The sequence below is a fragment of the Callospermophilus lateralis genome, chromosome 18 (assembly GCF_048772815.1).
Source record: "Callospermophilus lateralis isolate mCalLat2 chromosome 18, mCalLat2.hap1, whole genome shotgun sequence".
NCBI classification, from domain to species: Eukaryota; Metazoa; Chordata; class Mammalia; order Rodentia; family Sciuridae; genus Callospermophilus; species Callospermophilus lateralis.
Window position 1 is genome coordinate 7133029 of NC_135322.1, and position 18294 is coordinate 7151322.

At 43.9% G+C, this 18294-nt stretch overlaps 1 protein-coding gene across 1 annotated transcript; it reads left to right on the plus strand.

The window, feature by feature from the left end:
- Window positions 1-2115: 2115 nt before the first annotated feature.
- Window positions 2116-14140, plus strand: LOC143384308 (orphan sodium- and chloride-dependent neurotransmitter transporter NTT5-like; the record flags this gene model as incomplete). The annotated part of the gene is made up of 11 exons (XM_076839344.1): window positions 2116-2296; window positions 2472-2629; window positions 2736-2862; window positions 2996-3174; window positions 4525-4635; window positions 4831-5069; window positions 11927-12113; window positions 12475-12673; window positions 12814-12973; window positions 13319-13481; window positions 13700-14140. Coding segments are annotated over 11 exons (2145 nt in total), but the record flags the coding sequence as incomplete, so codon positions are not given.
- Window positions 14141-18294: the final 4154 nt, after the last annotated feature.

Here is an 18294-nt window from a genome sequence, read left to right on the forward strand (position 1 = left end):
CATTTCATTTTATTGCCTAATTTCTCTGGCTAGAACCTCCAGTAAAATTCTGAATAGAAGTGGTAAGAAAGGACACTAAAGTCTTATTTCTGATATCAGAAAAAAATTCAGTCTTTCATCATTAAGTACGTTAGCTGTGAATTTTAAGAAAATTTCCTCAGCTTCTAGTTTGTTGGGAGTTTTTGTCATGGAGGGATACTGAAATTTTAACATGATATTTCTACATAGATGGAGATGATCATATGGTTTTGTCCTTTAGTCTGTAGTAGATAGGTCGTACTGCATTAATTAATTTTCATACATTAAGCCAATCTGACATTCCTGGGAGAGATCTCACTTGGTCCTAGTGTATAATTCTCAGAGCGCACAGCCCTATGCACACACTGGCACCTGGGATGATAGTGTTTTAGGAGGGCTGTCTTTCCTTGATCACACACAATTTTTAGGGCTCATTAGTTGCCAGCTGATTACTGTTTTTAATAAAAGTAAGGCATAAATAGTTCCACACTTGATCTAAAATTCCACACTTGATTAAAATTTGGGTCCTTTAAAGGTTTTTATTGTTGTTATTTTAGGTCAGTGTTTAAGATTGTTCTAACCCCAGGATGGATCTTCTCAGTCATCTCTTTACTTGATTCTCTCTGGTGTATTTGCTGGAAGCTACCAGCATCCCCCAACTGCTTACCACTAAAAATTCCAGTTTTTGAGTATGCCCTTAGGCTTGAACTCCTTCACACTTTATTTCAAATAAAGTTAGTTATTTTGAAGAGAACTTCAGACTCTTTGTTATTAAGGATCTCTGGGTAAAATCTCCAGAGATGGATGGGGACAACGGCCTGCTCCTCACTGACAGACATGCCCTGCTTTAGGAGCAAGTTGTTGATGGGGTATTAACTTCTGTTCTCATCAACTTTCCTCTCCTGTCATGTAAACTTACCTCAGAAATGAGCTAGATCCAGGGAAGACAGAGTCCTAGGATACACCAGGCCTGAGGCAGAGCCTCTGCCTTACAACTAGAGGCTGGTGGCAAAGGAAGCTCCTGGCCTTTTTACCATACTTGCCTACAATTTAGCCTTTCAGCCCATATCTGGAAGGAGTGAGAAATGTTGAAGGCCTGACTCTCCTGGGAAGTAGGCTTTGAGGAGCAGCTAAGGAGAAAGAACCCTCTATCCTGGGTGGAGTTGCCATGATGGGCGAGGTGGAGGGGAGGGAGCAGCTATAGTTAGATACCACAGACTTTCAATATTCTGACTTTTTAAAGGTTTTCATGAATAAATGTCATCATTTGCTGTATGTACTTAGGACAAGTTCCAGAGATGTTGATTTTTTTTTTTCACTCTCGTTCTTGTAAGTTGTATTTGTTTCTTTAGGGAGGAGGTCCACAGAAGCTCCTTTGCACTGCCTTTCCAGAAGTGGAACACCCCCCTACCCCCCACCCTCCCACGAAACCTCTGTTCTACCAATCCCTGCACCTACCTTAGATTTACTGAATTGGAATCTAGAGGAGTGAGACTAGGAGAAAGAAAGGTAGAAATCTTTATGTTTTTAGAGCTCTTCGAGTGACTGTGGTGGACATCCAGGTCTAGGAGGCACTGGTCCAGAGGTCTATGTGCACTGGTTGGGCCTAAAAGTTTTCAAGTAGACCAGAAGGAGAAAGGAAAGAAACCTGAGTGTCTCCAGTATTTTCTGTGTCCTTGTCACTCTGTATCCATTATGTCATCTTGAAGCTTTTCAGAGAGGACTAATGTTAAACTAATATTCCAGTGTGTTTGGCTGGCATCCATTCTGACTGGTCAGGTTTCACATCAAAGCAGTTATTAAGTATTTTGAAATTAATTTCTGCTTGTAAGATGAGAAAAACTTGAGCCTCAGAGGGTGGAACATTTGTCCCACGTCAATAATTCATAGGAGAGAAGGGCCAAGATTTAAATTCTGGCCCTCATTTCTCAAAAACTCTTATAATAAAGCTTATAGTCTGGTGTCTGAGACATGTCCCTTGAAGTGTGCTGTTCTTGGTGACCTTAAGTTTACCTTAGGAGTTAATGTTTCTATAAGAAGAACACCATGGAGTCCTTTGAAGAACTAACTGACACAACAGATGAAGAGTCCACCAACAAACCCTACAGTGAAAATTACCAGCTCTGGAACCTCAAGGCCAAGGAAATTTTTACTACCAAGACCCAAAGTTACTTCATGAAGACTAAAAGAACTAAGAACATTTTGACACACTTGGCTTTCTCTCTTGGGCTAGGCAGCATGTGGCGTTTCCCTTACCTGTGTCAACAGAATGGAGGAGGTAAGGCCCAGGGGCTTGGGGTCCCTTAGGATAAGAAAAAAGTTTTAAGGCTGGGAGCCTAGATTCCTGGGTCATGGAGGAGAAGAGAGCTGGGAACAGGCACCTACCCTCCTAGAAGAGAGAATGGGGCACAACTCCTGGCTGCCTGGGCATGGATCCTGGTTCCCTTCCTCAGGTAGCTTCATCCTGATGTACTTACTCATGCTCCTCTTCTTCGGGATTCCCCTGTTGTACATGGAGATGATCATAGGGCGGTGGCTGCGTGTAGACATCATCCAGGTCTGGAAGCAGCTCGTTCCCTGGCTAGGTGGCGTGGGCTACACTAGTATACTGGTAAGTGAGGAGCCCAACTGAGAGGCAATCCAGATTGCCTCTTGTGGTCTCCAGGTTCTCTGTATCTACCTGCTCCATTCCGCAGTCCCACCATGTCCACCCACAGGTCTGCATGTTGATGAGCTTGTATAACAGTGCCGTCCTCTCCTGGAGCCTCTACTACCTGGCCAATTCCTTTGACCATCCCCTGCCTTGGGACTATTACCCGCTGGTGAAGAACATCAGTGTCACTGGTGAGCAGAGGGAAAGAGGGGCCATCAGTGCAAGGGAGATAGGGGCACTAAGGAGCAAGTGAGCCCAAGGGAAGGAAGTGAAGAACAGGGAGGAGCCAAGTAAGGTGGTGCTTAAGCACCTGGGTCCCCCCAGACTTCTCTTGCCTTCAGACTGTGCCCCACCAATACTTCTGGTACCACACCACCCTGGAAGCCTCAGGCAACATTGAGGAAGGGATCCAGAACCTCGTCCTAAAGCTCAGCCTGGGTGTCTTGACAATTTGGATCTTCCTTTTCATCATTGTCATCATGGGGCTCGATTTGTCAATGTTGGTAAGCCACCCTGACTGTGGCCCTGCGTCTTCTTTGTCTTTCTAAAGATCCCCAGGTTTCCTGTCCTAACACTATTCACCTGATTTCTCTTGACTGCTCTTCAGTCCCCATGACTCCTCCACCCACCCAGGGGAGACGCTCAGATATAGCCACCAGAATTTCCAGGTGGGGTCCTACGGAAGAGTCCATACTGTCCTCATGGCAGCTGTACCTACCACTCCCCTAAAAAACTTGCTACCCCCATCAAGAAGTGCTTCGTATTGACCAAGCTTCCTCTTTACCATCTTCGTGCCCACTGCTCCTGGAGACCTTTAGGAAGCTTTCAGATCAGAACCCAGTCTCCCAGTGAGCAGGGCAACCTCTTCCTTCCTACACTTTGACAGTTCATGTTAACTCTTTTTAAAAAAATTTTTTTAAATATTTATTTTTTAGGTATAGATGGACACAACACAATGCCTTTTTTATTTTATTTTTTATGTGGTGGTTAGAACCGAACCCGGGTCCCGCCCGTGCTAAGCGAGCGATCTACCACTGAGCCACAATCCCAGCCCCAGTTCATGTTAACTCTTAAAGGAGCTGATTGCCACCAATTGCTTTCCAGTTTCCCGTTTAGAGTATTTTGTGTCAATCCATATTTCTACTCCATTCTCACCTGAGTCATACTCCCCTTGCGTGGAAAATTTATTCCACTGTGTTTACGAGATCATTTTAGTTAACTGCCTTCATCCTCGGTCCCAGCATCAGGACAAGCAGTCGGCTTACATCACACACCCCTGAAGGCTCAATGTACCCTCTCTTTACAGCCTCCAATAGAAACCAGTCTTACAAAAGTGGACTTTACTAGAGGTTTGGTGGAGCACACTGAAGGAGGGAGCCCTTATCACCCCACCCCAGAATGAAGAACTTAGAAATTTGTATTAATCATGTTACAAAGTCCCTTTCATAGTTGCTTTCCCTCTCCCTTCGCCTTTCAAGTTCTTCCCACGTAGACTTCAGCTCCGCTGGCTCCCTCGCCTTTGTGGTTCCTATCTCTAAGCTCACATGTGGGCCATTATCCAAAGCCTGTGAGTTGACAGTGTCCTTGCCTTGCCATTTAAAAACCTTGTCTACTTGGAGTTTCCCCCGTCACCACCAGTCAGCTTATTGATAGATTTGTCTTTCCAGAGAAGAGTGTTGTCTCCCTAGACTGATGTCCAATAGTGCTGACTTGTTCCCTGTGGGCCACCTTACCAGTACCCGCCTCCCTCTCTCTAGCCCGCAGTCCTGCAGTCCCTTTTTAACATTTGTCTCTGTGTTCTTTCCTCCCCACCTCTCTGGAATCCTGGTTTCCATCCTGATCTACCTGGTCAGTTGCTGTTTTTCTCGATAATCCTTCCCTACATCTTCCTCCTCTGCATCTTCATCAAATGTCTCTTTCTGGAAGGTGCAGTTGCCAGCCTGGAACGTATGATAACCACAGAGGTGAGGCCAGAGACTCCACATCTTCTTCCTCCCTCAACCTCCCAAGAATTTTCGGATTCTCCTTGCTCCACACCTCCCTTCCATCTGACCCTAGTCTTCATCCCTCTGCTCTCCTCCCAGCCTGCCCCTCTGCCAACTCACTGGTGGTTCTGCCCTGCAAGCCAGCTCCCCAACTCCTCTTACTCAACTCCACAGCTCTCTGCCTTGTCCTCGCTGGAACTGTGGCGTCAGGCAGGAGGCCATGTGCTCTATTCCCTGGGCCTAGGCATGGGCACCATCATCACCTCCTCCTACGAGGCTGGAAGGGACAACTTTGTCAAGGCAACCTTCCTCGTAGTCCTGGGAAACCTGATGACCTCGATGCTGACCACGTCCATCATCTTTCTAGTGCTGGGGTTCTGGGCTACCACCAGTGGCCATGCCTGTGTTCAGAAGTGAGTAATTGCAGCCATGCAGGTAGAAGAAGGGCCACCTCCCCTACTTTAGCAATCTGCCAGCCCCATGAACCTTCAAACTCAGAACCTCTCCATTAATGATCACTTCACATTTAGTCTCAGAGAAAACCACAAATAGGGAACATTCTAATTCTCCTGCTTTAGAGAGAAGAAAACAGTCTCAGAGATGTGGCTGTCCCAAGATTTTCCATTATTGTAAATGGAATAAAGAAGATCTCAAAATCAATTAATTAACTCACAAAGAAGACTGCCACGGCTTTCAGACCACAGTCAGTGATTATTGGCATCAGCTGCATATTTGAGTCATAGGGAGCCTTAGAAACACTTGTGTCTGTTCCACCCAAGATCCTGATTTACTTGGTCATGGGTAAATCCAGACATTGGATTTTCAACCTCCACAGTGGAATTTTTCTTCCCTTTAAGATGTTGAAGGGTGCAAAAGTCAATGGTAGCAGCAAATTTTTAACAGAGAAAATGTAAAACCATACTTTTCTATGAAGTTATTGAAGAATAGTGGATATAAATAAACTTTAACCAAACCCTAGAGAGTAATCAGAAATCATAGTGAACAAAGAGCCTTTATACCTGGGAGTAAGTACCTACTATAGGTGATGGGGGTGGAGGACAGGCCTTTGTAGATGGAAAGACTTTCTACAAATAAGAAGAAACCATCTGAAGTATTTAATAACTTTACGAATAGCTGTTAGGTACTGAGAACTTAAGGAACCTCCCCAATACACAAGTAGTTTGCTTTATCCAACAATTATCCTCACATCCTCCCTAGAAATTATGTTAAGGAAGTGGCAAAAGCTTCCATGGAGACAGGGCTGGCATGCAGAGACCTATGGTGCTTAGATTCATAGGTTCCACTTGATTACAAAAAGAAATCAAAAACATCTAAAGCTACCGTCTAACCCACTCCAACTCAAATACTTGCCAGCATCCAAGAAATTAGTGACTGATGGGAGGTATATAAAGTTGAGGTTAGCTGGGCACAGTGGCACATGCCTGTAATCCTAGCGGCTTGGGAGGCTGAGGCAGGAGGATCATGAGTTCAAAGCCAGCCTCTGCAAAAGCAATTCAGTGAGACCCTGTCTCTAAATAAAATACAAAATAGGGCTGGGGATGTGGCTCAGGGGTTGAGTGCCTTGAGTTCAATCCCTGGGACCAAAATAATTTAAAAAGTTTTTAAAAAGTTGGAGATTAGCTCAATTGTGAAGTAAACTCTCCTTAATCCCATTTGAAGACAGAGAAAAACTCAGTTAAAACCATTACCAGCCCCAGCCCAACTCAGAAAAATCTAAATAATTAACCCTCATTCTAAACATAAACACACTAGCTTTTGGAGAGAAAAGGTTTGAATTCATTAATACTAAATAAAAGGGGCTGCACTTATGGCTCAGTGGCCGAGTGCTCACTTAACATGTGTGAGGCACTGTGTTTGATCCTTAGCACCACATAAAAATAAATAAAGGTATTATGTCCATCTACAACCAAAAATTTTTTTTAAAAGACTAAACAAAATATACAAATATCATACTTTTATCCTTTGCCTTTTGACACACAATGTTCATCATAAAATTAAAAATCACAAGACATTCTGAAATACCAGGAAAATGTAACCCATATCCAAGAGGATAAAGAAGACCCAAAGACCATCTAATACTAGAAATAGCAGAGAAGAACTTTAAAACAACTGTTATAAGTATGGTAAGAAATTTAATAGGATTAATAAAATGTGTGAAGATAACAAAGGTATCTTTTTTTTTTTAGTTGTTGATGGACCTTTATTTATTTGTATGTGGTGCTGAGAATTGAACCCAGTGCCTCACGCATGCTAGGTAAGCGCACTACCACTGAGTCCAACAAGGACACCAGCCCAACAAGGTTATCTTAAGAAAGATATGAACTTGTAAAAAAAAGCCCTCTGGAAATTCTAGAACTGAAAATACAGATTAAGTGAAAGTTTCACTGAATGGATTTAGTATAGATTGGAACCAGCAGAAGGAAAGATCAGTTAACTTGAAGACAACTAAACAGAAATTATACAACATGAAGCACAGAGAGAAAAAACTGAACACAGCCTCAATGACCCATACAGACAATATAGATGTAATTGGAGTTTGAGAAGCAGAGGAGAGGGGATTGGAGGAGGAAAAAAATATAAATAGTGGGAAAAGTTTTTCCAAGTTTAGTGAAAAATATCAGTTCACAGATTCCCAAAACTCTGTATTTCAACCAGGATAAATACAAAGAATATCACACCTTGGTATGTCTGGGTCAAATTTCTGAAAGCCAAATATAAACAGACGATATTTGGACTAATAAAAAATTAAAGATTACTTTGTATACAATGATGAAAATTATGGCTGATTTCTCATCAGAAAACACGTAAGCCAGAAGAAAATGAATTGAAATATTATACAATGCTGAAAAAGAGGCTCTGTCAGCCTGCATTCCATTTTCAGCAAAAATATCTTCAAAGGAAGAAAGTGAAATGAAGCCATTCAGATAAAGATGAGAGAATTCACCACCAGCTATTTAGAACCAAGAGAAATACTAAATAGTCCTGAGACTGAAGGAAAATACTTGATTTGTGTTTTGATCCCATTAGTTGCCCAAGTTGTTCTGAACATACTTAAAAATTTCTTGATAACTGAGGCCTATCTTCTTTAAAATTTTAATTAATTAAAACTAAACTAAAAATTCAATGCCTCAGTCCTATTCACCACATTCTAGGCACATCTTGTTAGTGGCCACTGAATTGAATAGCGTAGCTCTAAAGTAACCGTGAAAGAACAAAGAGGGAGCCGGGGGTAGGGCCCCTGGGTTTGATAAATAAAATAAAGGTGTCCATCCACAACTACAAAAAAAAAAAAAAAGTTTGTTTGTTTTAAGCAGAGAAAGGAGGGAAATGGAATAGATGGAGAAATGGAATAAATGAGACATTTACTTTTGTAAATGGCACCAGGGTAGACAACCTGCTGGGTGTGGTGGCACAGGCCTGTGATCCCAGCGACTCAGGAGGCTGAGGCAGAAGGATTACAAGTACAAGGCCAGCAACTTAAAAGGGACCCTGTCTTAAAATTAAAAAAAAAAAAAAAAAAAAAAAAAAAGATTTTTTTAAATTTTTAAAAAGGACTGGGATGTAGCTCAGTGGTAGAGCATCCCTGGGTTCACTCAGTAACCTCCCCCTAAATAGACCATATCAATAATTACATTAAATAAATACCCCACTTAAAAGGCAGCAATTGTCAGACTAGATAATTCAAGACCCAGTCATATCCTGTTTACAAAAAAAATGTCCTTTATAAAGATATAAATATGCTTAAAGTAAGAGAATGGAAAAAAAATACAGTGTCAAGAAATAATTATAAGAAAGCTATTGTGCCTCTATTAATGTCAAACAAAGTCAAAACAAATAATACCAGAGATTTTCCATAATGAGGAACGGGCAAATTCATCAGGGTATCTGCATTATTTAAATGTTTTTATACCTCATAACAGAGCTACAAGACAGAAACGTGAAAAAAAGATAGGCGCTGAGGGTGCGGCTCGCTGTGGAGCATGCATTTAGCATGCTCAGGCCCTGATTCAACCTCTCTCACACACACACAGGAGAAAAAAAATTCAGCACTAAAGAAACAGATAAATGTGTAACTGTAATTGGGAGATTTCAACACTTCCCTCTCAATAGCTGATACAAAATAAAGAAAATACAAATTTAAAATATCAGGAATAACAAAGAGAGATGCTTAAAGTCTCAACATGAGGATCATAAGGTTGAGGCCAGCCTCAGTAACTTAGCAAGACCCTGCGTCAAAATAAAAAAATAAAAGGCCTGGGATATAATTCAGTGGTAGAGACACACCTAGGTTCAATCCCAGTAGGAAAAAAGAGGGGAAAGGAGGGATTAACCACGATAGATCCTGCCAACATTAAAAGAGTATTGGGGAGTGGGGGCAGCTGGGGTTGTGGCTCAGCTTGCCTAGCACATGTGAGGCATTGGGTTCCATCCTCGGCACCACATATGAATAAAATAAAGGTAATGTGTGGAACTACAACATATATATATAAAGAATATTGTGAAAAATTTATACAAATAAATTTAACATTGTAAAGGAAATAGACAAACTCCTTGAAAGGTACAAATTATCAAGTCTGACCACAAGAAGAAATGGAAAATCTAAATAGCACCATTTCTGAATTTAAAATTAAATTTATGATTTAAAACTTTTCCATAAAGAAAATTCTAGGCCTATATTGCTTCCCTAGTGAATTCCATCTAATAATCAAGGAAAATGTAATGCCAATCCAACACAAGTTCTTGTTTTTTTTTTTTAGTTGTAGATGGATGTAATGCCTTTATTTTATTTATTTTTATGTGGTGCTGAGGATCAATCCCAGTGCCTCACACATGCTAGCAAGCATCTACCACTGAGCTACAGCCCCAGTCCCCAACACAAACCCTTTAGAGTAATAAAGGAAGGAGAAATACTTCTCAAGTGTCTTTTAGTAAAGTATTAGCAATTTACATTACGAGCAAGTGGATTTATCCCAGAAATCAATCAAATCATGCAATTCATTGCATTAACAGATTAAGGAAAAGAACCAATGACAAAAAGAAAAAGAAAATTCTCAACAAATTAGAAACAAAACAGCACTTCCTCCAACAGTTAAGGTAGAGTTTCTCTATCTGGACCCTTGGAATTTTGCCCAGATCACTCATTAGGATGGCATCAGAGGCTGCAATGTAGAATGTTTAGCAGCCCCCACCCCCACCCACCCTCCATTGTGCCAAACCAAAATGTCTCCAGACCTTGTCAAAGGCCCCTTGGGGGAGGGGAGAAGTCATCCTCAGTCAGGAACCTTTTATAGTGTAGTCAGGACAAGTTACAGCGAACATCCTACCCAGTGGTGAGAGTTTGAACACTTCCCCCTAGTGCTGAAAAGAAGGAAATGAAACCCTCTTTTTTCTTTTTTAAACCACTTTAATATTCCAGTGAAGTTCTTTCCCACTGAAAATAGTAAAGGAAGAAAGATATAAAAAGTAAAGAACTGTTAGGAAAAAGGAAAACTGTCTTTATTCACAGATGTACAAGTGCATATTTGGAAAACTCTAAAGAATCTACAAAAATTACTAAAATAAATAAGGGCACTTAAGAAAGTCACAAAAATATAAGCCATTAAACAAAGATAACCATATTTATACGTACTAGTAATCACAGCTAATGAAATTTCTAAACCAAAACCATTTACAATGGCATCAAAAAATCATCAAATGCCAGGTGTGATGGTACACAACTGTAATCCCAGCAATTCAGGAGGCTGAAGCAGAAGGATCCCACATTTGAGGCCAGCCTCAGCAACTTAGTAAGGCCCTAGGCAAATTAGCAAGACACTGTCTCAAAAATAACAAGGGCTGGGAGTGTGGCTCAGTGCTTAAATGTCCCCGCCCCAGTTAAAAAAAAAAAAAAAAAAAACAAAACAAGAGAGAGACCTGACCTAACAAGCTTGCTCTGTCTTGTCATGTGATTGATGCCCTGTGCTACCTCAAGACTCTCTGGAGTCCCCACGAGCAAAAATGGCTCTCACCAGATGAGTCCCCTTGACCTTAGTTCTCCTGAACCATGAACTAAAATAAACCTTTATCCTTTATAAAATTACCAAGTCTGCAGTATTCAGTTATAGCAACAGAAAACAGACTAAGACAACTATTGATATATGCAACAATATGGATGAATCAGCTGTTATATTGACTGTAGCAAGCAGGTATAAAATGAATATGTATTGCTGCAAATTAGTACTGCCTCTGGGATGGAAGGAAAATAACTAGAAAGGAGCTCTAAGTAACCAGTGCGGTGGAAATTGGGGTGTTGGCTATATGTAGTCATCCAAACTCACTGAGGTATATACTTGGTACCTGTACCTTCTATTGTTTGTATATTATAGCTCAGTAAAAACTGAGTTTTGTGCTTTAAAAAACTCCCTGGTCATTCCAATGAACAGGTTAGATTGAGAACCAACATCTCCAAGGGGAGCACCGAGCAGTAGATCTCTGTGATGTGGAAAATGTTCTCTGTCTGCATTGTCCAACACGGTATCCACAAGCCACATGTGGTCATTGAGAATATGAAGGTGGTAAATGTGATGAAATGTACCTAATGAGACTGAAGCACTAAATTTTTAATTTTATTAAACTTAATTTAAATAGCATGTGTCTAATGGGTATGGTATTGAACACTGTGTTGCCGGGTTGGTTTCTTTCTGAGTGTCATGAGTCTGCCTAGGTCTCTTTCCTGGCTCCTGGTGTTTCCTCACAGTCTTTGACATTCCTTAGCTTGTAGACGCATCACCCTGTTTTCTGCCTTCATCTTCACATGGCATTTTCCCTTGTAAGGGTACCTGTGTCCAAATGTCCCCTTTATATGAAGCACACCAGCCAGATGAGGTTAATGACCCACCTACTCCAGCATGACCTCATCTTAACTAATTATATAACAGTGATCCTTTTTCCAAATAAGGTTACATTCTGAAGTACTGATGAGGGTTACGACTTGAACACAGGAAATGTAAGTGGGACAAAATGTAACTCATAATAATGAGGGGCACTAGCTACAGAAAATATAAAATCTTCTGTCCCTTAGGTGGGCTCCCAATGACTCACCCCAAGGCCACTGGATTAGCTTTCTGTCCCGGTCCCGGTGCCCTTATTCCTCAGCAACAGGCATCTTGGACAACTCCCTTTCCTCCAGGTCCTCAATTTTCCTAGTTTGCAGATGGCAGAAGGGCCGCATGTTCTCTACCACTCTTCTTTTCCTCTACCTCCCCTTTAGGAGTGTCTCAAGGCTGATAGAGCTGATATCCATTGGGGTGCTACCCAAGGAGGCCAAGCCCCCAGATAACATCCTGCTCATGCTCCCCCAGGACTACCTGAACTGGATCATCCACCTCCCCAGATACCTCCAGTACCAGGTCATCCACCGCTCCCTGTCCTGCAGTATCAGAGTGCAGAAGGAAAAGGTGCGTTTGTGGGGACAGGCAGGTGCTTCCCAAAGACCCCAGAGGACACTGGGAAATGTGTTTCCCAGGAGCCTCGTGGACCAACTAAATCTCTGGAGTAGGTAATAGTCCTGATCTTGGTTCTACCACCATTTCCATGTGCTGGGGCCTTTGCTAAGTTGTTAAATACACCAACCCTAGGATCCCTATTTGTTGGAGAAAACTGAGGCTCCAGGAGGTGAAGTTCACCTAACAAAACCAAGGAGGGCACTTTACCCTCCATCCCCCGTGCCCATACTCACTGCCTAGACATTGCTAATCAATTACTGCACCATCTCTGCATCCAGATGCATCACTGCCTCAGAGCCCTTCTCCCCCACAGCTCATGGAGGGCCCTGGCCTCACATTTGCAGCCTTCTCCCAGGCCGTCTCATTGCTCCCTCATGCCTCTCTCTGGGCCATCCTCTTCTTCCTGGCTCTGTTCATCACAGGCCTGGGCACCTTGATAAAAACCTCGGAGAACATTGTCCTTTCTCTCCAGAACTCCACAGTCTTCGTGAAGTATCCCAGCCTGGCCCCAGGTATGTGGATTCTCACCCCGGCCAAAACATTGCCCTGTTGTCCTTTGCCCCAAGTTTAGCCCAGATTTTCAGGGTTCACTTTGACACCAACCAAGCCCTACATACAGGCCTCAATAGAACCAAACCCACCTCTGTCTTAGTGGTCATCTGCCTGGGAGGGCTTCTGGGCAGCCTCGTCTTCAGCAGTCACGCCGGCATCTACATAATGTCTTTGTTTGATGACCACCTGGTCCCTCTCACCCTTGTCGCCATTGTGACATTCCAGAATATGGCTTTGTCCTGGATCTATGGAGCCCACAGGTGATCTGCCCAGCTGTGGACCCCTCCCATTCCTATGAGGATGTTGGAGCTTGATCAGTCCCCATGGCGGGGAGGAGGGATCGTGAGAGAGCTTCAGGGTTGCAGCAGGGAGTGACCCCAGGGCAGTGGTGGGTCTTGTGAAAACAAGGAGTCCTGGGTTGGCCTGAAGATGGAGGCTGGGCAAGGCAGATCCACGGACTTAGGGAATCCCATGGGGTGGCCTGAGAGATCCAGCCCCAGAAGAGAGCTGGGCAGCCCCTAAGAGTTGGGAGCTATGAAAAAGCCACAGGGCCACCCTTGCCAGGCCCTCAAGCCCCAGCTATCCCTGACCATTGCCCACCCCAGGTTTAGGGAGGAGATGTTCCGCGACTTAGGGCACCTTCTGAGCCCCTCCTTCACTTTCCTGTGTTGCTACGTGACACTGCCTGGGCTGCTGGCCCTCCTCACCATCTGCATCCTGCCCCTCCATCACAAGGAAACCTCCTATATTGCCTGGAATAGAAGTATGGTGAGATGATCCCCAAGCCTGGCCACCCATCCCACTGGAGGGGGGGCCTTATCAAGTCTGCCACCCATAGGACTCCAGGTCTGGACTCCCACTGGTGCAGCATCCTTTTAACCAGCTTCCCAGCCCCTGGGAAATCCCAGGCCCAGGAACACATGGACTGAAACCCCCTCAGTCGTCACCGTTTCCTCTACTTATGCGTTTTCCCTTTCTGCCCCCAGAGCCAGGAAGTAAAGCAGCCCTACCCGAACAGCGCCCTGGGCTGGGTCACCTTCCTCAGCGTCTTCACCCTTCTGCCGATACCGGCCTACCTGCTTTACCACTGGTGGTTCCTTCAGGACGCCATGACCTCTGAGACAGTGTCCTTCCAAACGATGACCATGGACTCCTCCAAACCCGGAAGGTGGCTCAAGCACCCCGTGAGGAAATCCACCTCCAGTTCCCAGAACAAAGTCCAGGAGACTTCGAGGTTCACCCAGTCCCCAGGGAGGAACCCCGAGAGACCCTCCTTCAGCCTGACTCCGATCACCTCCCTGTTCTCCTTGTGGAGCAGCAGCCTCATCACTTCCAAGCAGGTGAGCCCGATGTTCGTAGCTGTGGACAACAATGTCAAGCTTGGGGAGACCACAGAAGAAGAGATGCCCAACAACTCTACAGATTAACTGGCGACATTGCCCATCTTCCGAGGCAGCAAATCCGTCTGCTAACTGGCAGCCCCCATGGCCATTTTGCTACAAGAATCATCGGTTCTGCCAGAAAGGAGCGGGGGTGCGTGCAGAAAATCTGCCTACCAACAGGGGACGTCACTCATTTAGATTTGGATGGAAATGCACAAGCGCTCTTTCTTCTCCTGGAAGAGGAGTGATCCTGCTACTAGAGAGCTTGGAAGAACAATCTTATGATTCTAGATGCTTCTGATACCAGACCTCGAACTCCCTTTTTCTCTGTGAAGTTGGGGCACCCCGCTTTGGGCACAAGGGCATAAAATCCCAGGACTCTGAAGGACCTGAGCTCCTCAGTTATCATGGAGAGAGAAGGTGTTCCCTCCTGCCTCCCAGCCCCACCACCAACTAATCAGTGGTTGGCCACCTCACCAGGGGGACCTCTGAATGGGGGAGAGACAGTAATGCTGTGTGTCAATAAATGGGTCCTCTTGGACTCCAAGCACAGGCTGTAGACATAGAGTTCTTTCTGTGAGGGGCCCAGAAGTCAGACCACACTCACACACACACACACACACACACACACACACACACACTCTCTCTCTCTCTCTCTCTCTCTCTCTCTCTCTCCTAATCGACAACCTCTGCTGAACCAAGAATCCCAACCTGATCTCTGCTTTAGGAACACAAACTGACTTTCCAGACACTTCATTGTCCTGGAGTTAGCGCAACTGTGGAGAGATTCTGTAGTAATCAATACCACCCATCCTAGGAAGTGTGTTGTCCCCCAAATCTAATTTGGTAATTGATGACCACACTAAATCCCCATAAGACTAAGGGTTATCATCTCACCACTCTTACCAACAAGGTCGTGCCTAGAACAGCACCTGGCATGCCAGGGACCTTCTCCCACTTGGGCCCTGTGATGTGGTCACCTGGTTTCCATGGACTGGAGACCAAGGATCCTCAGAGAACTTGGAATTTATTAAGATTGTCTGTTGAAATAGGCAACGTCACCCTGCCTCTCTGAATCACTGGGTTGGAGAAAAACCTCTAGAAATCACACTTCTCAGTGACATCCAGGGCAAAGAACCTTCCCCCACTACCAAAGGTCATGGTCTTGAAAATCAATGCCCATGACTCAGGAGGCTGAGGCCAGCCAGTTGGAGGCCAGCCTCAGCAACTTAGCAAGACCCTGTCTCAAAAGTTTGTAAAAGGACTGGGGGTGTAGTTCAGTGGTAGAGTGCCCCTCGGTTCAATCCCTAGTGAAAAAAAAAAAAAAAAAAGAGGAGGAGGGGAGGAGGAGAAAAAGAAGAGGAAAGAAATAGAAAAGAAAAATCAGTGCCCACTCACATCTCCATCCACCAGTTATCAATTGATTCCCACGTCATTATCTGCCCTTTGTATCTTCAGATCTTTTATTTACCTCATAGACCTCCAAACATTCTTTTTCACACTCCTGTCTGTGATGATTTTCTGAGAAAATACATCTCAACATGTGTAGAAATTTTACACCTGAACTATTCTCGTTCTACATACTTGATATCAGTGACACTTAATTTGCTTTACTTTAATTAGAGTTAAAATAACTGCAAGCAGAAATTCTAAATTGTTCTTCTTATGTTCCAAGAGTAAAATGTCTTCTACAGCCCAATTTCAAGAGCTCTGAAAAAAGTCTGGTGGTGAGGCACACGCCTGGAGTCCCAACAATTCGGGAGGCCAAGGCGGGATGAACCCAAGTTCCAGACCAACCTCAGCTATTTAGTGAGGCCCTAAGCAACTTAGCAAGACCCCATATCAAAAAAAAATAATAATAAAAAATAAAAAGAGGCTGTGGATATGGCCCAGTGATTAAGCACCCAAGGTTCAATCCCCAGTACCAGGGGTGGGAAAGAATATTAAAGAGTTTACAGACAGAGGACCCCAGCCCCTTCCTGCCCCAAATTCAACCTTCCTGGTCTCCTGTTTCTTCCCATGCTCTGCTGGGCCTCCAGGTCTGGAGGGACCCAGCTTGGGATGCCAGGACTGGGTAGATCTAGGATGAGTCCAAACTCCAGCAAGAGAGAAGAGGCCTGGGCCCACTTTCCACCATCACCCACACCTCTGTGTCTCTTTTCCTCTCTCAGAGTCAGGGCAGACCATAATCAGCCACCACAACCTGAGTGTCACCAGGGGTGACACTCTAGAAGGAGGAAGGTAGAAACCAGCACAGACAATGCTTCCTAAATGACCTAGAGCTCTAGTTCAGAGGTCTTTTTTGTATGAGCTTAAAGGGAGAGAAGTCCAGGCTCTGGGGACATGAGTGGCCCTCACTTGCAGGGGCACCGGTCCCTGAAACCACCCTCCTTTCAAGAAGTAGACATTGTAGGAGACTCAGAAGAACTTCCCTGAGTTCCAGTCCGAGTGACTGAGCTGGAAATAGAATCAAGGTCTAAGATCCTTTCACTTTTCGTCTTTGCACCAGGTTATATGCTCCTCGACCCTCGCAGCTTGGGTGCTGGCATGGGGCCCCCATTTCTCAACCTGCAGAGCTCTTGTGAGCTCAGAGAGGAAAACAAGGACGTGCAAGGTGTTCTCCATAAGCGTGGAGATTGGTGGTCTTGATGAATGCAGGGTTAGACGCCTCTGCCCCATCTCCCCCCAAATGGCCCAGGTAAACTCAATCATCACAGGCAATGGGCAGCCGTGAGGAAGTTTTCTGTCAGGAGTCTCTGGTCTCTTTATTTCTGGCTGCACGATATCCAAACAAGACTCCTTAGCCCATCTGTCGGGTCCTCAATATAACAGAATAAATCTATTTCTCCTCCAACTGGATATCATAGTGGATTCTGTTGTTTGCAACTAAGAGCCTTGACCAATACTGGTTATTTCCAGATAATGACCTACCCTGGAAACATAAAGCCCTAGAGTACATCCAAAATTAGAGGACAGCAGTCTTAGAACCCAGTTCTAAAGGGAGAGTTCCTGGCATATTGATAAAAACATTTTAATGAATAAAGTACAGCTATGCAAGATGACTCCTTTGAAGGGTAAAGTGCTAGTTAAGACAAGTTACTTGCAGTATGTGTTTTGGTTTGAAAAAGAGCAATATTCTAGACATCCACCTTGAAAGGCAAACATTATTTTCAGCTGGCATTGGAATGTATTTTTTCACTCATTAAATGTGGTGTGTCTGTGATTTCCTTCAGTGGACACAATGACGACTCATCCAGATAGTACTGGGAAGCCACCGACTGCCTCCCTCTTGATCCCTGCTCACACATTCTCCAAAACCTACTCGGGATGAGGAGCAGAAGATCAGCTAAGCTGATTCTACTCACGAGCAAGCATCAGACAAACTCAAATAGAGGGATTCTATAAAACAAGTGGCTTGCACTCTAAAAGTGTCAGCTTCATGGAAGAGAAGGGCTGAGGACTGTCCCAGGCATAGTCCCTGATCAGATCCTTGGCTGGAAAATGTTTTTTGCTATAAAGGATATTATTGGAGTAGCTGGGGGAATTAAATAAGGCGTGTAGATTGGGTCACAGAAGTAGACCAATGTCAGTGTCCTGATTTTGGTCATAGAGGCAAATGTTCTTGTTCTGGGGAGTGCACACTGCGACGTTTAGGAGCAAAGGGGGAGTGGGTCAGCAACTGCTCTCAAACAGTTCTGAAAGATAATAGTTATTACTGTGGTAGTAAATGTGAGTGACAGTGAAGATGACACCAATGTGATAAAATGTCACAGTTGGGAGACCTGTAGGGAGGGGTACAAGAGCCTTTCTACTATACTTGCTACTTTCCTATTACTCTAAAATTATTTCAAACAAAGTTACCTCAAGAAACATACACCAACAAATAGAGCATCAGGTTTTAGGGTCATACGGAGTACCAAGATAAACAGAACTGTTCTCTGAAAATCCCCTCCCAAATGTCCATCAATAAGGAATGGGTTAGCTACACCACAGAGCAACCATCAGGAAAATGTGTTTCCCTTGAAAGTTTTGATTTAGATCGATTATTATTGACATAGAAACTGTCTTAGATACATTTTTAAATTTCAAAAAGCAGATTACAACTTGTATGTTATACTCCTATTTTTATAAAAATATGTGTACTTATAAGAGTCTAGGAGGATACAGAACCAAATCCTCCCAAGTGTTATGTGAGAACT